General features: G+C 37.9%; 1 protein-coding gene across 2 annotated transcripts in view; it reads right to left on the reverse strand.

The window, feature by feature from the left end:
- GPR158 (G protein-coupled receptor 158) overlaps nt 1-18869 on the reverse strand; it is a 179150-nt gene that overhangs the window by 88212 nt on the left and 72069 nt on the right. For both annotated transcript variants that reach the window (XM_071560149.1, XM_071560146.1), the window contains exon 4: nt 16930-17147. In XM_071560149.1, coding sequence (XP_071416250.1) covers nt 16930-17147 — 218 coding nt within the window. The remainder of the gene's footprint in view (nt 1-16929; nt 17148-18869) is intronic.

Consider the following 18869-nt stretch of genomic DNA (forward strand, 5'->3'; position numbering starts at 1 on the left):
GAAACTGCTAAATTTGTTCTCAAGTGTCAAGAATTACGGATCATGGCAATTACAGACATGAATTTAACTGCAGAATTTGTTCTGCACTGTTTCAATTTCAAAAAGTCCTTTGAATATTTTTATTTATTTAATATTAATAACCTGGCTTTTATAATATCTATGAATATTCTAGAATTTTACTGATTACAGTGTGCTCTTAGATTGAAAGTGCCTTTATTTTTTCTGAAATTTTGTACAAAGATGTTGATTCAGACATTAACTTGTGAGGATTGTAAAATACCATGCCATTTCCTCGCTGATTCTAATGTAGTCTCTCCATTACGTTTTCTTACATCTTAAAATAAAAAAAAATCAATTCCTTTTCCTAACACAAAGTATATTCCAGTAAGTTTGATGATTTATGTATAGTGCAACTGTGCCTTATCTTAAAGACAAAACATCAACACTGCTTCCTATTTCTTTAACTCTCTTTCCCCAGAGGGTTTCACACTTTGTGATGTCAAGTTCCCAGTACAATATCCAAAAATATAAAATCATTGTTAGACCATGACCACAAGATTCCTCCTGTGGGCCTGATTCTGCCATAGGTGAAAGCTTCATGTGTTTTGATACAGGTTTTCTTCATAACATCTTTGTAAGACAACACTTTTCTCCTTGGGAGTGAATGCAGAGGGGTCTGCCCAACGCCACACGAGACAGTGGCAGAGGTCAGTGAACTCATCTCTCATGACTGAGCAATACTCAAACACTGAAGGACCCCTTTCTTCTTATTTTGTACAATGCTGTACACTTACATGTGTTGTAGATTTCTGTATATGACAGAATGGCCAATAAAGTAACTGAAATGGAATTCATACAGGGAAGACGGAAATTATCTAAAACACCTGGTCTTCATAAAGCTTCTGTGTGAACATCCTTTTCTAAACAAGTCTTTCACTTCCTCATCAGTCTTTTCTTATTAAGCTTTTTTTCTGGATCGTGGGAGAACCTGCAGGGGCAAAGAACTTCAGCATTTACAGCTCTTCTTCCAAAACAAGTAATTAACCCATGATTTTTTTCTAATCTGTGTTCCAGTAGGGACCATTCTCTGTGGATTCTGTCTATGCATTTCTCCTTCTTGCCTTAAAAAAAGAAGTGTGCCTTACAAGGCAACACTGAAATTCAAAATGAGCTTGATTCCAAGTTTGGACTGTGCTTTTATCTCAGTCTTTGATTGGGTTTTAACCCAATGTTTAAAGATATCACAGCTCTTCTTAACAGGCTTCCTCAGCAAATGGAGCAGACATTCTGGCACAGCTGAATGCGAACTACAGAGATGAAGAAAAGCGCAAAACTTGAAATAAGAAAAAGTACAACTAAAGAGCTATTTTTGAGTAAACGTAGAGAAAAGAAAAAAAACAGTCTGGAAATGGAAGTATGAGAATTTTCCCAAACTACATTTTTGAAACTGTTAATTTTCTCTACTGCAAATAAAAAGAGATATTTTAATAATTGATTTGAAAAATATTACTTCTTTTTTCTTTCATAATGACCACTATATCCCAAGAGGTAAAGTTCAACTTCATCCAGCACTGAAGCATTAAGAACAGGGAATAACTACAGAGGAGAAAACCAAAACTAAAGCAGAATGTTTTAAAATTCATTTATGAGATAAAGACACTTTACATTAGATAAACTGGGATTTCCAGCAGTCTCTGAGTAATAGTTTTTTCACCAAGAGCTAAATCTTCCAAAGTACAGACTTTGCAAATATGGACCCCTCAGGCATGGCTGGGGGCAGCAGTACAAATGCTTGACTTTATGGGCATTACAACACACACAGCAGTGAACATGCCCACATACCTCAAGAAGAAAGCTTTTGCTCTTTTAAGAAAATACACAAAAAATGTAAATCAATGATAACCCAAAGTCTCCACCAGCTGGTGCCCACCTATACTGGCTGCACAAATACAATTCTCTGATGAAAATCACAGAAATCAGGGCATTTTAGGATAGAGCCCTGAAATTTCATGCAGTGGGATTTTCCTCCACTTGCATGTAACATTTGCTCAATTTTTTTTTCTTACGAGCTGCTTGGTCTTTTGCATCTGCCTTGCTTGTTGGCATTTATTTTGGTTTTACTTATTTATTTCTCTAGCTGTTCATCTTGTGTATAGTTTGTTTATTGACACTTTGTCCGTGTGCTCATTTCCCTTTCAGGGTTTCATTTCTATGTTTACTTATTTGTGTCAGTAAAACTGTCCTCTCTGGATTTCCTTCTCTCACTCAACAGTTACACATTGCTGACATCTAAGTGATACTGCACTTTATTTTGCTCCTAGTTTCATAGCTTTATACTTAATTTAGCTACCTATAGCATCTGCTTATCTAGAACTGTACAGGATACTGCTTGTCCTAATGCCTTAGAATTTGCTCAGTCTTTCATCTGTTCATTCTGCCTAGAACACAATAGCAGCCTTTGAGGTAAACAGTCATTCCTTATCCTTGAAATCTCAGAAAGTAACACCATTTCTGTGGCAGATCACATTAAAGAGGGAAAGTCATATGTGCCTCTTGGGCACTGCTAAAGGGTCATAAATAAATACTTAACAATTATTTGCATGAGGGAAATTTAGCAAATATATCTGTCCAAGTTGCATCAACTGTAACAAAATAAAAAGCAGAAATTATATATAAACATGCACAGAAGATACTGCATTTCAATTCTCTATGGTCCAAAGCAATCCAGGAAACACAGAAGCATTAATTAGCACTGAATTCCTAAACGTCATCACACAAAGTCAGTGATATGAGTATTTTCACAGTGGAGGAAAAACAAATAAAATTAAAGTAATCCTGCATCTGTTACATTGCATAATAGTGAATTAACAAAACTGTAGACTTTTGGTATCAGTCCAGGAAGACTGCAGATAGCCCCAGGGCCACATGTCCCTGTGTATATGAGTGTGGTACCATGGAAACCTAGTGAGAGGAAAAGGTTGGCATATTTTGATTTTTTTTTTCACTTTTGTGAAACAGTTCTGCTGCTTTTATAACAAAAAATGACAGAAGGTGACTATGGTTTAAAGAAAGTTTCCTTTTGCAAAGGTGACTTCACCAGAATGTGAGCTTGCCTTACAGAAAAATGAAGCACACATAAAACTATTAGGAGAAAAAATTTAGGTAGAATTCTTCTTTGTTCTCAACTTTGAATACAACACATTCACATTTATTAAACTGTACAGCATATCTACCCTTTAATGTACAACTGGAAAACACGTAGAGATACATGACAGAATGGTAGAGAAGCAAGGAAATACAGAGAACAGGCCCAGGTTTGCTCTGCTGTACTAAGCTGATGTATTTGAAGTGACTAGAAAAATTACTACACAAAACTGTCTCAAAACAAGTGAAATAAAAAGCTTAGCTAAAGGTCCATGTCATGGCAATGTGGTCATTGCACAGTGCTCCCAGGAGGAGCCCTGTGACCTCTGTGGTGCAGCTCTGGCAGATCCATTCTCCTCTACACATCAGGACACAGGAGATGTGATGAGACCTTACTGGACTGTATTCCTAAATCTGTCTCTTACCTCTCTGAAAACTTGTCCTGTTCAAATTCTTGTTTCCTGGTACAGGTGGCTCTTTTCTTAAATGACAGAAGTGAGGAGAGATTTTTGTCAAGTTGAAAATACATGGTCTGAAGTGGGGCTGGTTGAAATGTTTTATTACCTGTTGCTTCTCTTGCTAAAATGCATCTTCCCAACAAAAAAGTAGATCTGGAAGAGGATTACTTGGGGACTAAAGAACGTCCACAAAAGAAACTGGAAGGAGTCCTCTGAACCCTCACTGATTACTGTAATAATTTATTTATTTTCTTGATAATAAATTCAGGCACTGATTAGGACTGCTATCTGGTAAAAGGGAAATGTCAAATTCCATAACTTTAATTTTATTATCGTTAGTTAAGGTACAAAACTCAAGCAACTCATTTCCAGCTAACTGCAGGAAACTCCCCTCACTTCAAGGGAGAAAGAGCTGTACCTCTTCTGAAAATTTCTCTGCAAATTAATGAAGAGGAAATTGTGTGTCCTGTTCAAACTCTTGCCACACTGACAAATACTTTTAATGATAATTGTTCAATTTGAATAATAGCCCACTAATAGAATATAGATTGCAAATACATAAAAATTCATAGCAAAGGCCAATTTTCCAAAGACAGGCCTATGGTAATGTGCCATCTCTTAAACCACATTGGCAAATCGTCAGAATTTTCTGGCATTTGCAGGTTTTGTGCAGTACTCCTAAATGAAATAAATATAATCCTCATGTTCTTTCATTTCCCTTTAAAGCCTCTGAAGAATACTTACATGAAGGTCATCTCTTTTTTCTATTACTAGCTAAAGCCAAGCTCAAATAGAACATAACTATTAAATTTACTTTTTACTTGGAAAAAAGTCAGGAAAAGCAAAGGCCATCAATCATAAATCAATTTCATTATAAGTGCGCAAGAAGTCAGGCACCCAAGATATCCCCAAATACTTTATTTTTCAATTCATGTGGCCCTTGACCCTTTCTGTTATGCAAGTAATGAAAATCTGTATGTGATGTATCATGATGAAGATAAGGTGTTCTGCATTTCGAAACACAGCTCCTGCTGTATCTAAGTTTCACTACATCACCTACAAGACAGATGTTTGAGACAACAGTATTTGTGGGTGAAGAACTCTCACATGAAAATAGTTTATGTCTCAGGGGCACCTTTTCTTATAAGAGCAGGAATTCCTTGGGGACATATTGCTTAGACCAAGATACCTAGTTCTCACCAGGTGATAAATATATAGATGAAAGAAAATCAGTAAGAAGGTAAATAATACTGAAGTTCAATTTCAGTCTATTTATAGACTTACGGTTAATTTACAAGCTGAATATGTACAATGATGATCATCAAAAATCTGGATCACTTAAAGTGCCTGTTTCACTAGGTTATGCAGTCAATTAATGTAGAAATTAAATGAAAGGAATATCCAAAGGCATTATCTTCAAGAATAAAATGTATTCTAATTTTGATAGTTGCTTAATCGGCAAGAGATTAAATGGAATACAGAAAAAATCTGATGGAATACAAAAACAGAATTTCAGGAGCAGAAGGTGTGGCTCAGTTTAATATGGTCCCTTGTTTTAGTTCACAAATAGCTTCAGAATACCTGAACTGAAATTCAGCTTTTTTTGTTCAGCATGGCCCTACCTATTAGAGAAGATAATACCACAGCTCACTAAATAGTCTATATGAGTGGCAGTTCAATCACATAGAAAGAAATAGTTTGTGGTAAATCACACAATAAAAAACCCAATCTGACTGCCAAGCTCAAGATCCATAATATATTAGAGAAAACAAACTGTGAATGATATAAGAAAAGAAGGGTTAGAATAAATCTGATAAAGATAAAAAACCCCTCATTATTCACATGACTGAGAAGGCAAATGAATTTTAGATGAAGATCATTATATTCAATTCAAATCAATCAAAACCTCATCATTCTGAAGATTTTAACTCCAATCCTGGCTCATTTTATCCACTTTACAAGAGCCAAGTGGCTAAACCCCTCCAGACTAATAGCTTATGATTGGATCTCAGAAATGCTGATCCCAGAAATGGTGACATTTTGCAGCTCTTCAGAATTTATCATGCCAAGTAATCTCTCTTTAAGTTTAGATCATACATTGTATGTTTACTGGAATTAAAAGCCCAATTGCCTTTGAAGGAAATATTGCTATGTAAAATCTAATTATTCCTCCTACCACTGTATTGCTGAAAGGCCCAGCCCTGGGGAAGCCTCAAGTTATTGTGAACCCTGCACAAGGAAAAGGTGAAAAAGACTGTCATCTCCACAAAGCTTAAGATAAAGGACAACAGAAGGATAAAGGCAGATGAGAAGAACAGTGAAACAAGACAATACTACATATCGTAACTACCAATTAGCAGTCAGAGCCTATCAGTATCCCACTCCTAGTCACATCCTTTGCCACCACTTGAACCTGAAGCCATGATACAGAGAGCAGGAGGTGCTCGCAAAAAGCCTCTAGCAAACACGAGGAGAGTAGGGAGGGAACGAGGGGCGTTTTTTTGAAAAATATAACAGGATGAGGCTGTTGTTGACACTTTTGCATCAGAGAAATGGCACTAGGAGAGAGAAAAAAGCACATGTGGGTGTTGAAAAACCAAGAGGTATAGCTCGTGTGTGATGTCAACAGGGAGACACAACAAGGACAACACAAAGTGGTGGAACAGTAAACTGTTTGCAGCATGATTTTGAATAGATAGGAGCAGGCTGTCGCTGCATTTGCCAGGGCCAGCTGAAAGCACACTGCAGTAGCCAAGATAAAAGATACCAAGCTGAGACAACAGATTAGGTCTGGGGACTAGCAGAAAACATACACTGAATGGGAACTCGGAGTTCAGTAAGTTCAGACACAGGTGGAGGCAGAGTGAGCTCCAGAGTCCAAAAGCAGGTTGCTACGCTAACTAAGAAAGCAGTAGCTGGGATGTCCTAGAGGGAAGCAGAACGACATCAAGGTTTCTTTTCTGATAGACTGATGCCGATGAGAAGATGTCAGAGAAAAATGTTGTGATTTTATTCCAGACAGGGGAAGGCATGGCTGAGACGGGGAAGGCATGGCTGAGACAGGGAAGGCAGGGAACAATCTGACTGGGTTCATAGCATGAAGTCCTAACGAGAAGCTGACAGCATAAGCCTGCTGCTATAAACCTTCAACTTTTGCCCAAATAAATGAAGGAAAGAATGAAGAACAGACATGTTTTAGTCTGAATGATCCGTGTTCAGCTTCCACCACATGATACAGTCAAGAAAAACCCACACAAGAAACAGCACATAAAGTTTCTCTGAGCATGTTATTATCAAATAGAAGTTTTACAATAAAAAAAATAGTCAGTAAAAACAGTAAGGCTTTTCCTAGAGTAAGGTTTCCAATATAGATTTCTGCTATTTGGAAGTTCTCATGATATATTTTTTTCTGTTGTTTTCTTTTATAGTTTCATTATTTACATTATTTCTTCCTTCTCTTGGAGTGAAACTTCTAAAAAAACTTGCTTTCTCATCTTTGTACATGCTTCTTCCTAGTTACACTGCTTTTTCAACATCAAAATGGGGTCCAGACACCGGCACTCCAGAATGAAAATCCCAGTTGCATCAAAGTACAAATCTGAGCCTCCAAACCTTGGTGCTGTCTATTGGCCAAATGTTTTTCCCAAAGACAAAGAGTTCATATAGTGAAGGACTCTCACTATGAAATTCTGCAAGCTTTCCTGGTTCAAAGTCCCTCCACTACAAATTGGGCTTATTTTTGGAATAGCTCTTCTGAGCCTACACTTAGACCTTTACAACAAAAGAAAGGCCTGCTTCAGACAGCAGTCTGCTCTTGGAAAGAGAGGTGAGCCAAGACCTCCTGAGAGCCATCAGGGACTTTGCTACTGCTATTGATTGTACAAGGAAGGTTCACAGCAGGATACAACTCCAAGACAAATAGCAGGATAAATAAATAATGCTGCTGTTATTCTGCTGACATGACAGGAATTCTCTTCCCAGCAAATCTGTAAATGTCCATTCACAAACCCAAATGAAACTTCAGGTAAATGCAACTATCCTGAAGTTACTGCATCAAAGAATCAGTGGGGGAAGCTTATTATCATGTGACAGACTGTTTGGTCTACTCAGCTACCCTACAAAGGCTACAAATACAAGACTCAGCAAGACTAAGAGAGTAACAGACAACCAAAAATATTAGCAGTCTGCACAGTTTAGTTTGTAGCTCTGAAACAGCTTTGGAAAATTATTCTCTGCTGTAATAGGTCTCGTTGTTGGAAAATATTTACTGGAATTCAAGGATTAAATTACCTTTATTTTTCATTATTTTAAAAGTGAAATCAAAGTGCAATACAATTAAACATATATATGCCTTCAAGGCTACTCCAGCTATGTCTCTCGTGACCGCTATATTCTTGACCAACACCCTACAATGAAAGGGCACTATCACCTCCATTCACGTGAACTTCGGGGCTCTGTGTTGCAGACTTCTCTGGAGTATTGGTGGAGTAGAAGATAACAATGATTCATATACTGCAAGGTCTCAAACAGCAAGACATTAAGAAAGCAAGTCAGGAATCAGTTTAGACATCAAAGTGGAGCAAACATGTCACAGTTCCCTGCTGATTCACACCACTTTGAAGACAGTGCACTCCTCAAAACATCATGAATATTTTCCAGATGCACCCTAAGGTGTTGCACAATTCAATTCTGTAGAGACAAGCACTAGCTTAATAGAAAGATTTATAGAGAAGATTGCAGCTTTTGAATTCTTGAGCTACTGTTGGGTAGTGATGAGAAGTTATTTTGAAGACCTATCTTGTCCATTAGGAGTAGATTCTGTCTAGAGAACACTTTACATAGACTTTTTGTGCTTCCTACTGCCCTGCTCTTCTCATAAGCACTTCTTCATGAGACTGAACTGAAATCAACAAACATATTTCATATTTAGATCTTTATTTCCTTCACATTTCAGTTTATCATTAGGCCTATAGTGTCTGTAGTGGAACCAGGTGTATTTTCACAAGTCCTTGATACCTCTAAAGTCTGTAAGCTTTGGGCTTATGAAGTGAACATCACAATGACCTGCAAACTCAGGGCAATGGCAGCCATGCCTACCAATGCCTGCTGCCTTCAGAAACTCCAGCAGACAGTACATCATCCCTGAGACTCAACTGCAGCCACAGGCTAACAGCTCCTCTACTTCTTATCTTTTCAATAAGGCACTCTGCAATTATTTATGTGATAGTTTAAAAAGTACATCATCCCTAAAGGCATATCTTAACTACACAGAAAAATGGAAAGGGACATTTTATGAGTTCTGTTTTATGGATTAAGGAAATGAGAATTCCACAATAAACAACAACAGCTTTGAAAACAACATTGGCAATGTCTTCAAAGTTGCACACTTGAAGACTACAATAAATTTCCTTACAAATCACAAGAAACTAGGTTCTCACAGTAGGATATGATGAAGAAAAGGTGCATGAAGCACCACACAGAATGTGTATGTGCTGAGAAAACTGTCAGGTATGCCCACCAGCACAGCATGTAAGGGAACTGCTCCACCTGCACATGATCTCTTCCCTCTATCAAGTTTCCACTTCAGCTGAAATGTCAGAAATGGGAGTCTAGGGAAAAAAAGCAGAATGTGCACCAAAGATGAAAGGCATCTGGGCATAAGAACATCAAGATGCCACTGTAGAGTAAAAAACCAGAAAGGCTTGGCTGATTTACATTAGCAAAAGAGGTATGTTTGCAAAGCCAGAATGCTTTAATATTTAAAGATGTATCACACATCAATAGCCTGTGATTACCTCACTCTGAATTACTGCATCCTATCATCACTGCAGTAAGGGAGAAAGACATTCTTGATTTCTCAGTATTAGAAATGGGAACTACAGCATAAATTTGCAGGTTGCCATCCTATCTACATGCAGTTCTGTGCAGTGCTCACAGTTGCATTGTTTAGGGACTATCTTCACAGTTATGAAATCATATCTAGCAGAACACTTAAATATATTTACACTAAATGGAAAAATAGAATAGTGGTGGGACAGTGTATCCAGCCACGCTGAACTCCAAACACTGAAAATACATATTCAACTGAATGAAACCCATATAAAAACAGTCTGTTGCTGTTATCTGCCACAGTTCCCTCAAGAGAGGTAAAAAGATTTATTTCTGTTGGTGACTAGCCATGTGGCCCTTTTTACTGTGAGTTTTTCCTTAATCAGTGTCCATTTGTGGTGATTAGGGACACGGACTTCGCATGACGGTGAAAGCAAAGACATTTATTAATTATTTCAGCAGGCTTTTTATACCTTTTACACAATGGGCTGCAATTGTTCATTTAGTTCGTAAGTCCTTGCTGCTAGCTACAATATTACAATGTTTTTACCTATTAGCAACATTAGTTCTTTTGTCCTTGGTTCAAATCCCTCTTTCTACCTCAGGGAACTGCTTCTCCTTACTTTTCCCATGGCTTGAATACCACAAGGGTAAAAATGTCCATTCCTTGCTGTTTTCTCATATCAGAAATCTCTGTATTTCCCCCTTCTGTTATATACATTTTCCTTCTCTCATTAAAAATACATGTATTTCTGTATTTCCAACAGTTCCTGAGTGTTCACAGACGGAGCAGCGTGGAGGGACCAATATAATAAAAGGTCATTTAGTTACACATTTCTAATATTTTGGATTGGAAATGGTCTTAAGTTGGGTAAAGCCCTTTATTCCAATGGCCTCTAACACAGTCCATCATTCTTAATGCCATACAACACCACCATTCAAGCTGCTGTGTTTAAGACTCTTCTCTAAGCATTTTTTCCACTATTTTTCAGAGCTGAAAACAACCTTTTCCAGGTGTGCTAATTGATGTCAATTTTATCTTCGCATTCTGGATTTACATCCAGAGATGCTGGCCACAGGTTGGTTAAGAAGACAGAAAGACCAGATCCCCCAAAGGTTTCCTCCCACGCTTGCCTCCAGTTCCTGTATTCTCAGAACCTGGCATCTCCACACATGGCAAGGAGAGATGATGGTAAAGTAGCCTGGCTTTAGTACAACTACTCTGAAGCCTTTAGCATTGATCTGAGTAAGAATTCTTAGCAAACAAGACCCTTCTGAATAGGTCGATTGTGATTCTCTCTTTCATGACTGAAGTAGCAATGAGCCTCTTCCACCCAATGGCAGAGATCAGCTTCTCTGCTCTCTTTGCCAGTAAAGGTGTTTCACGTTTCTGAAGGGCAATTAAAATTCCTCACAGCAGTTGTATCCCACCCGCTAGGTCCATGCCTGAGCTGACAGGCTGCGATGCAAAGGTCAGTTATTTTCAGCCCTTCTTTCCAATTCATTTACGAAGGCAGACTGATAACTGATGAGCCCTTTAGGTTCTTTCCAGGTAATGTCCTTCTGCAGTCCCCTCTTATAAGAATGGGTTTACAATGCAGCTGGTTTCCTCTCTAAGGCTCTGGTAGCGTTTTAGTCCTTGAAACCCTATGTTAACTTCGAAATTAAAAAAATAAAAGAAAATCTGTTTTTATATTTAGTGTTATTTAAACGTTCAGTTTCTTTCTGGTTTCTTTGCTACTCTTACTTACACTGCATGTAATCAATACTGCAGTTGGTCACTCTCTGAGGTCTCCATTGGTTCATCTAACACTCTTCACATAGATGAATTCTCCTATTTCATTGATGCTTTTTCTTCCAAAATCACCGTTCAGCTTCTCATTTTAGAGAATACTTGTTTTAGCACCCATGATTTTTGTCTTTGTCTAACCAGTTACTTTCATTAGCTTAGCCTCATACTTTTTGGACATGTTTTAGTAGTGATGTTTGCATTACCCAATCAATGATAACGTCACAGCACATAAAGATGCTTGCTGGTGTTTGCCTTGAGCTGATTTGTTCCCTAGCTGTTCAATTTGGAGAATTTTTTGCGCCTCTGTATACAGCCATGAAGATCTGACTTGTTAGGGCTGAAAGTTGTTCTGTAGGATCCTATCATGCTCTGTCAAAGCTTTTTGAAAACCAAGGAAATAAGAGGAGTCTATTCCTTTGCAGACACCTCTACGATTGCTAAGACACAGACCTTGACGATCAAAAGCACTGAGACTGTTCCTTGTCTTACATCCAGTGTCCCTTTACCTCTCTTACACCGCAGCCACACCATCTCCCCAGGTGCAGGATTAAGAGCAGCCTAATAGAACTCCAGTGCTTCCACTATTAAGGAAAAATCTCTTTTTCCCAGGCTTCATCACACAACTCCCTCAGTGTCATTAAACTGGTGTTGTCAGGTGCTGTCAGCTTTGCTGATGGGATTTCATGTGTTTTCATCTCCCTAGAGTTTTTCACTCTTGCACTTTGTGTCAATGCCAGGCTCAGGGCTTCCAGCTTTTACTGACTGGCAAGAGGGTTGTCTAGATTAAAGATTTCTTTGAAGTGATCCACACATCTGCTTTCCCTTCTGTAGTACCTGTGAGTATTTTTTCCTCTTTTCTCTTTGTTTGTCATATTACCTTAATTTACTCTCCTGATGAAATGCTTTGTGTTTTCCCATTACAGCAGTAGCATCTCCTTTACCTGTTACCATTTTTCAACTTTTTCTGTCTTTCCCTACAATGCTTTTGTGGTTTAGCTGCTGCTGCTCCTTCTGTGCCGCTTTCCAATTTTTTTTTATTCCTACCATTTTGGAGTTCACCCTTCTCTTGGCAAAGGGCCACATTTTCTGCCTGTAGTTTTCTGTAGTTACCACTCTTGCAGTTTAATAACATTGCTGCTGAGCTGATCTCAGGGCTGCTGAGTCACTTTCACCTGTGTTTGACAAAGCCTCAAATGCATCTGTCAGAACTAATCTGAGCTTTCTCACAGTATCTTTCTGCTGTTCCGTTTGGTCCTGTTGTCCAATTCTGACTACTTCTTGAAGTCACTAATTTGCAGTTTCTCTACAGGGTGGCAATGGTCATGTTGGTCAGTGGTATCAGTAGTTTGGAGCAACTGAGTTTTGGATGAACAAGCTGAGTTTTGTTTTGCCACCTATCAAATGTGCAAGTCTATATGAGTAACTAAAATGTTTTCAAAAAGAGGCATGAAATCTAATTTAATGATTCTCTGCCAGGAGAGCAAATTCAGACTCTAGTGTCCTACCTCACTTCACAAACTGTGCTGCATTATTAAAGAACAGCAGAGAGTCATCCTTTCCCGTCTATCCTCCAAGTTTCCAACACTAAAATTATGGTCTTGTGGCTGTTTCACCAAAATCACTGTTTAAACACCTTAGAAATATAGAAATATATATAGAAATACCCCCCATGATTCCTTCCAAACCCTATTTGAATTGCTTTATGCTTTGGGATCCATGATATTTTTTGCCAATGAGTAACACAAAGCAGCTAAAGTTGTGTAATGTACCTGCTTCACTTTTTTAACCCTTTGAGAAATCCCTTGAACATCCTCTAATGATACCTTAAGAGGAACGATGAATATATATATTCACACATCAACATCTCTTTGTTGTACATGAGTTTATACCATATTTCTTGTGCTGCCTTTTCCTTTGTCATCCCTTGGTTACCCGCAAGTAATGCAGCTCACCCAGCCCCTTGAGATCATAATTTTTAAGAGCTTTTGGTGGCAGACTTTGGAAAAAGTACTCTTATATCGACATGCTCACAATCCACCTTCACAGAGCTATAAATACATTTGTAGGGTATCACATTATCTGTGGAGACCCAGTAGTTCTATGTTTTATAACCATTTCTATGAATTTACAAGCATATAAGTTGAACCTACTGATCTTTAGTTCTTGTCACGATTATAGGAAGTCTTTATAAACAGAGATGTTAAATTTTCTACCTTTTCCTATCTCCATTCCTCCTTTTCTGCTGGTAATAAAAGCAGTAGCTTATTCCGCAGTCAATAGCTCAGCAGTTTTCTGGTTATTTCAGATATCTGAAGAGGATTCTTTAGAAGAACTTTAAGAAGTTTTAAAAGAAGAGACTTAAAACTTCAGAGACTTGTAATGGTTCCTCTAAAGAGAAGCCTTGCTTTAGAAGTCAGTCATCTGGCTTGCTGTGGGGTTTGCCTGTTTATTACCATTCATTTTGCCAAGATCTCTCACTCCTGGAACCACTTTGAGTGACATGTACCAGATTTCCCTGTACATCGTTATTATTACAGTCTAGGTTAGTAATAAAGATCACATCAAAATGAAAGTTGTAACATCACATTTTGTCAATAACACTTTGACAGTAATTGTTCAAACCATTTCTGTTCTCATCACCACGCTCTTTGGCAGTGGAGCAGCTCATCTTTTACCAACAGCTCATCTTTCAGTAACTGCCTTGGGTGTAGCATACATTCCACACTGTTGATGAAACACAGCTGATGGCAACTTTCTGTTGTAAGCACTGCTTGGTCATAAAACATGCAACCTCCATGAACTGAACAGCTGAGATATTTCTTCACTTCTCCAAAATATTTATGATCTGCATCTGCTATTACTCATATGTTGATTTTTTTGAGACAAGGACTGCCACTTCCATCATGATCTAAAGGATTCCTACGGACATTTATAATTCTTTTTCTGAATTATTATGCTCACAATATCAAGTTCAAGGTACCTGGGGTGTTTCCTTCCAAGGTGCTTTCTGTTGGCAGACCTTCAGGACTTCATCCTTTTGAAGTTAGTAATTACCAGGAGCCTCCACGAAGTACAAGCAGGAAAAGACAAGAAGCCTTTTGCAGTCACTTTTACTAAAGGGGTAACCTGATCTCATTTGCCTTCTGATTTTACTGATCAACAACTGTACCAAAATGCCACATGTCTACTCTTCATTGCTTTCAGTCGCAGGGCCTTAATTTAACAATTTTATGCTGAACCCCCTTCTTTTGCTCTTTTAAATACTTTGAAGTCTGTTTCTTAACATGTTAGCAATAAAAAGTTCTTTCTGTTAAAATGTTGTATTGAAAACTAAATTTTTTAACTACTTGAATATTGTAGTGCTATATATGGGAGAGAATCCAAAAAAATGCTCTTTTCAGACACCCACACAGCACAATGGAAATGAGCAGTTTAACACAGTAATTTTAATCACAGACACGTATACTAACCTAATTGTGGTTTGCTTTGCTAACAGTTGGAAAATCTCAAAAAGGCAGATATTTTGATCATATTTCAATATGTGTTCTTTCATTTTCATGACTTGCCCCCCCTTGGCAGAGAGAACATATTCAGCTACTAGTTTTCTTCCTTCACTCCAAACTTTTGTCATTTCCCAATGTCACCAGCAGTTTTCTTATGCAAATACTAATTGTTCTCAGTATGTTTGTCCTCCAAATAGCTTCTTATTTCATGGTAAACACACAAGATCTTTTTCTTTTGGAAATCATGCTCTACCAACAAGATAAAGAACATTAAAGTAGCATCAAAGAAAAACTCAGCTGAATGACATGAAAAATAATGCAAAACCTATTTATCAGTTTCTATTCCTTGAAAACATCAATCATAATGGAAGGGTTGGTTAATCACCACACTACTTCTTTTGTCTCATATTTCATTCCCTTCTTGTGAGATACACACTTAGAAAAAAGTCAAGTCTCTGCTACAGTAGCAAAATTGTAACTAAATCCATCTCTGGCCAGCTGAATGAATTACATCACCTTTCTTTCTGGAAAAAAAGAATGCTTTATGACTCGTTTTGCTCATTCAGATGTTATGATTTCTAATGGTAAGAGGCAATCTAGGAAAAAAAAGTAAGGTCAAACCTTTTCTTAACAACTGAAAAGCTCTTCATAAACAAGAAAAGATGTGTATATGACCCCTTAGTGTTGCTCCAGTATGAGAAGATTCAGATCCCATCAGGTTCTTTACTCAGACTACTTTGGAAAACTGACTAATCATCACAAAAGGAAAAATATACCTTTTGTTATTAGCAGGTTTTGTGAAACACACGATTTCTCTAGTATGTTTAATAAAGATCCATCTTTCCTTTAATGTTAGCAGATACGTGTATCAGAGCATAAGTAAGTGTACAAGTGCAGGACCGTATGCAATTTTATTCATGTCTGATCTCAAGGTATTTGTGAGAAAACACAAATTTCTTATAAAGCAGTATTTCAATGTGTGTGTGTATGTGTGGGGAAATCAAGCCAAACTTGAAATAGCTGAAAATCTCTTTTTGGTCTAGAAATAAAAGTTTTCATTGACAAGAAATGCTTCTTTCATTCTGCTGTCTGAGACACTAAGGGAGTACCAATACCAGGCTAAACCCTCACAAAATCAGAACAAAGTTCTGCTAAGTTAATGTTAAGCAACTAAAGAGATGACTACAACAAACTTCATAATCAAAAACTTTATAAATACAATTAAGTCTGTAATTTGAATGATTTTATGGAATATGATAAAATACAAAGACTCTTTCAGAAACATAAGAGAAAAAGAAAAGAATGTTATTACTCGTTCCATGATTTCCTGTCAGGATATTAAAGTCTTTCAAAATGAGCCACGCATTTATAATACAGACACTGCAGGATTAGGAAGACTGTGGGATCAAGTGTTCCAAAAACCAAAATGGAAGTGCTTATCTGGTTATGGAAAGTGGATGAGGCTATTAATGTCAACAATGTGGCATCCTGTGCGCACACCTACGCCTCCCAAATGCAGGCAGTGAATGCACGCCAGCTTCAGTTCATTTCTTCTTAGTGAATTTGAAGTTTTAGAGAATATTCTGCATTTACTGAGGCAACAGTGAGATTACAAGAGATGTTACATGTTTCAAGATTTTTAGTGAGGTAAAAGCAGAAAGTTCATTAGGTTTGTACATAAATGCTGCATAGAAATTTACAGACACCTTTGAATATACCCATGCTTAAGTAAAAAAACTAATAATCTTTATCCATATAATCAAGTTTAAACTCCCTAGGAACTTGAATTATTTGGAAGTATTTTCCAGTTAGTCTTTCAAATATATTGAAAACAAACATCATTCCAAGTAGTGGTAAAACAGAGACTTTCATGATCCCAAGATTCTAAAAAACTCATGTTCCCCTAGATACATGCATAATTGGCCTGATTTTCCTCAATTGCTGTGAACCTCAGATTTCCTTGATTTTTGCTGAATATCTATAAATGTAAGCATATTTCACTGGAAGACACAAAGTGCTCAACTTTTTTTCACAAAACTACATAAACAATTTAGGAAAACATCCCTGTTTGGAAATCCCATACTTCCCTTGAGTTGAGCTCCTTACCTAAGACACTGACTCTCCATCTGAGAAGTTACACACCCAGGATAAATGAGTCTGTACCACACAGTGTGGAATACCAAAGTAAAACACATCAGTTTACCTTTGCCTTGCGGAAATGGTAGACTACCAGCATGCTGATGAAGTCCAGCAGCATGCAGAGCGTTTGGAACGAGATGATGGCCAGCCGTAAATACTTGTCCTCCTGTGCATAGCAGGGAGTATCATCTGTGCAGTAAGAACATCCCTCTCTGCAGGGCAGGCAGGTGTAGACTTCCTCTGACAACTCACCAACTGAAAAGCGATTTTCTGAATCCTTTCCTGAAAGTATCAGAAGAGCAAGAGGAGACACCTTTAGTGTACAGGCTGGGGAGTTGACCCAGACAGAAGCAAATCTCTCCTCTGCTGGGCTCCCTTTCTCTCCCAGTTGCCCTCTCTCATTAGGTAACAAAATAGCCTGGCCAATGCTGCTTTTCTCACTTCATCCTCCTTTCTAACATCCAGAAAATGCAGACCAGTTTAGACATATGAGGGAAGTGAGCTTGTTACACATCAAATACTTCCCCTGTTATATTTAAAGTGAGCTAAATCTGCATGGGAAATTCTATGAAGAAGAATTCTGAATGGGGAAAAGAAGGTATATGAAAGACTTGAGAATAAGGAAGGGATTTCACATAGACACATGAAGAGCAGATCCAGTAACTATGTAATGTTCATAGTACAAGATCCGATCCTATTTCAAATTGTTCCTCAATTTCATAAATATGCTATCTAATGAATTAATAGACTTCAAATTAGACAAAACCCTGCTTAATTAACATTTATTCAGCATGCTGTTGGCACGATTGCACTACTCTGCCCCCAAAGCAAAATCAGGGCACTTGCTCTAAGTACAATCTTCCACTGTTCACACAAGAACCCTAGAAAATCTGGAAAACCTACTGACAAGTTAGTATTTTCTCTATGAAAGTCAGTGACTGTTGAGCTGACAGCTTGTCCATCAAAATGAACACATCAACAACAAACATAGAAGGATTTCTGCTTTTTCTGATCCATGAACCTGTAAACCCCTGTAAGGCTTCTGACTCTATAGGCCATTAATGGAGTACAGAGGTGAGAGGGAGCAAAGAAATAATATTATTAAATAAGATAGAAAAAGGAATGTATCGAAAATGTTTACAATAAGCAAGCCAGCCTTAGGAGCTCGCAGAAATAAGAGAATGTGGCTGAAGCCAAATCAATGGTGTGCTAAAATGTGTGATAACTCCTCTTTTCACAAGACTAGAGAATCACTCCAATTCCTTTGATCAAAACTCTCCTGTCACTGAAAATATTAAATCATCCATTGTTTAGTCTTAATTCAAGAGACAGCTTATTCTACCAATGTTGCACATGCATATGGGCTTATGGAACTGTCCTCAGACTTCTGGCTTGAAACATTTGAAATAGAAGGTTATCTACAGGGGCAATTACTGATTGCCTGCTCAAATCCATGTACAAGCAATGCCTGGGAAAGGGATAGAGAGGCCTTATACCCAGGCCTCTTTATCTGGCATGCCATTCCAGCAGCCCTGTGCTCCTCATCCTCAGTGTACGGTGCTTTGCTTCTACATCCCATAGTGGGAAGGGACCAGGAGGGTATTTCTCATGAAGACTGTGAATTTCTCTTTGGAACTTTATTGTAAACAAATATGTTGGAAACCCGAATACAGCAGAGTAGTGCTGACTCATGCAGATAATCAGGTTTTGTCAGATACAAGCACACAGTAAGAAGAGATCTTGTGCCTTTTTGATCCAGACAGTGGGAGGCGGGAATGGAAATGCTGGAAAATAATGATGTTTGGGTATACCAAAAAGGTGAAGAACCTCTTAGGAACACTAATCTTCAAAATATCCTAGGACTGGAACTCCTCTTCAGAACAAACACACATGGACCACAGTCCATCATTATCATTCCAAGAGCTTCACCAGAAATCACCTTCTCCAAATCTAACATTAGATCCTTGTTTTAATTACAGCTGGAGCACTGGACCCACACTGTAT

This window comes from Pithys albifrons, chromosome 7, assembly GCF_047495875.1.
Source record: "Pithys albifrons albifrons isolate INPA30051 chromosome 7, PitAlb_v1, whole genome shotgun sequence".
Classification (NCBI taxonomy): Eukaryota; Metazoa; Chordata; class Aves; order Passeriformes; family Thamnophilidae; genus Pithys; species Pithys albifrons.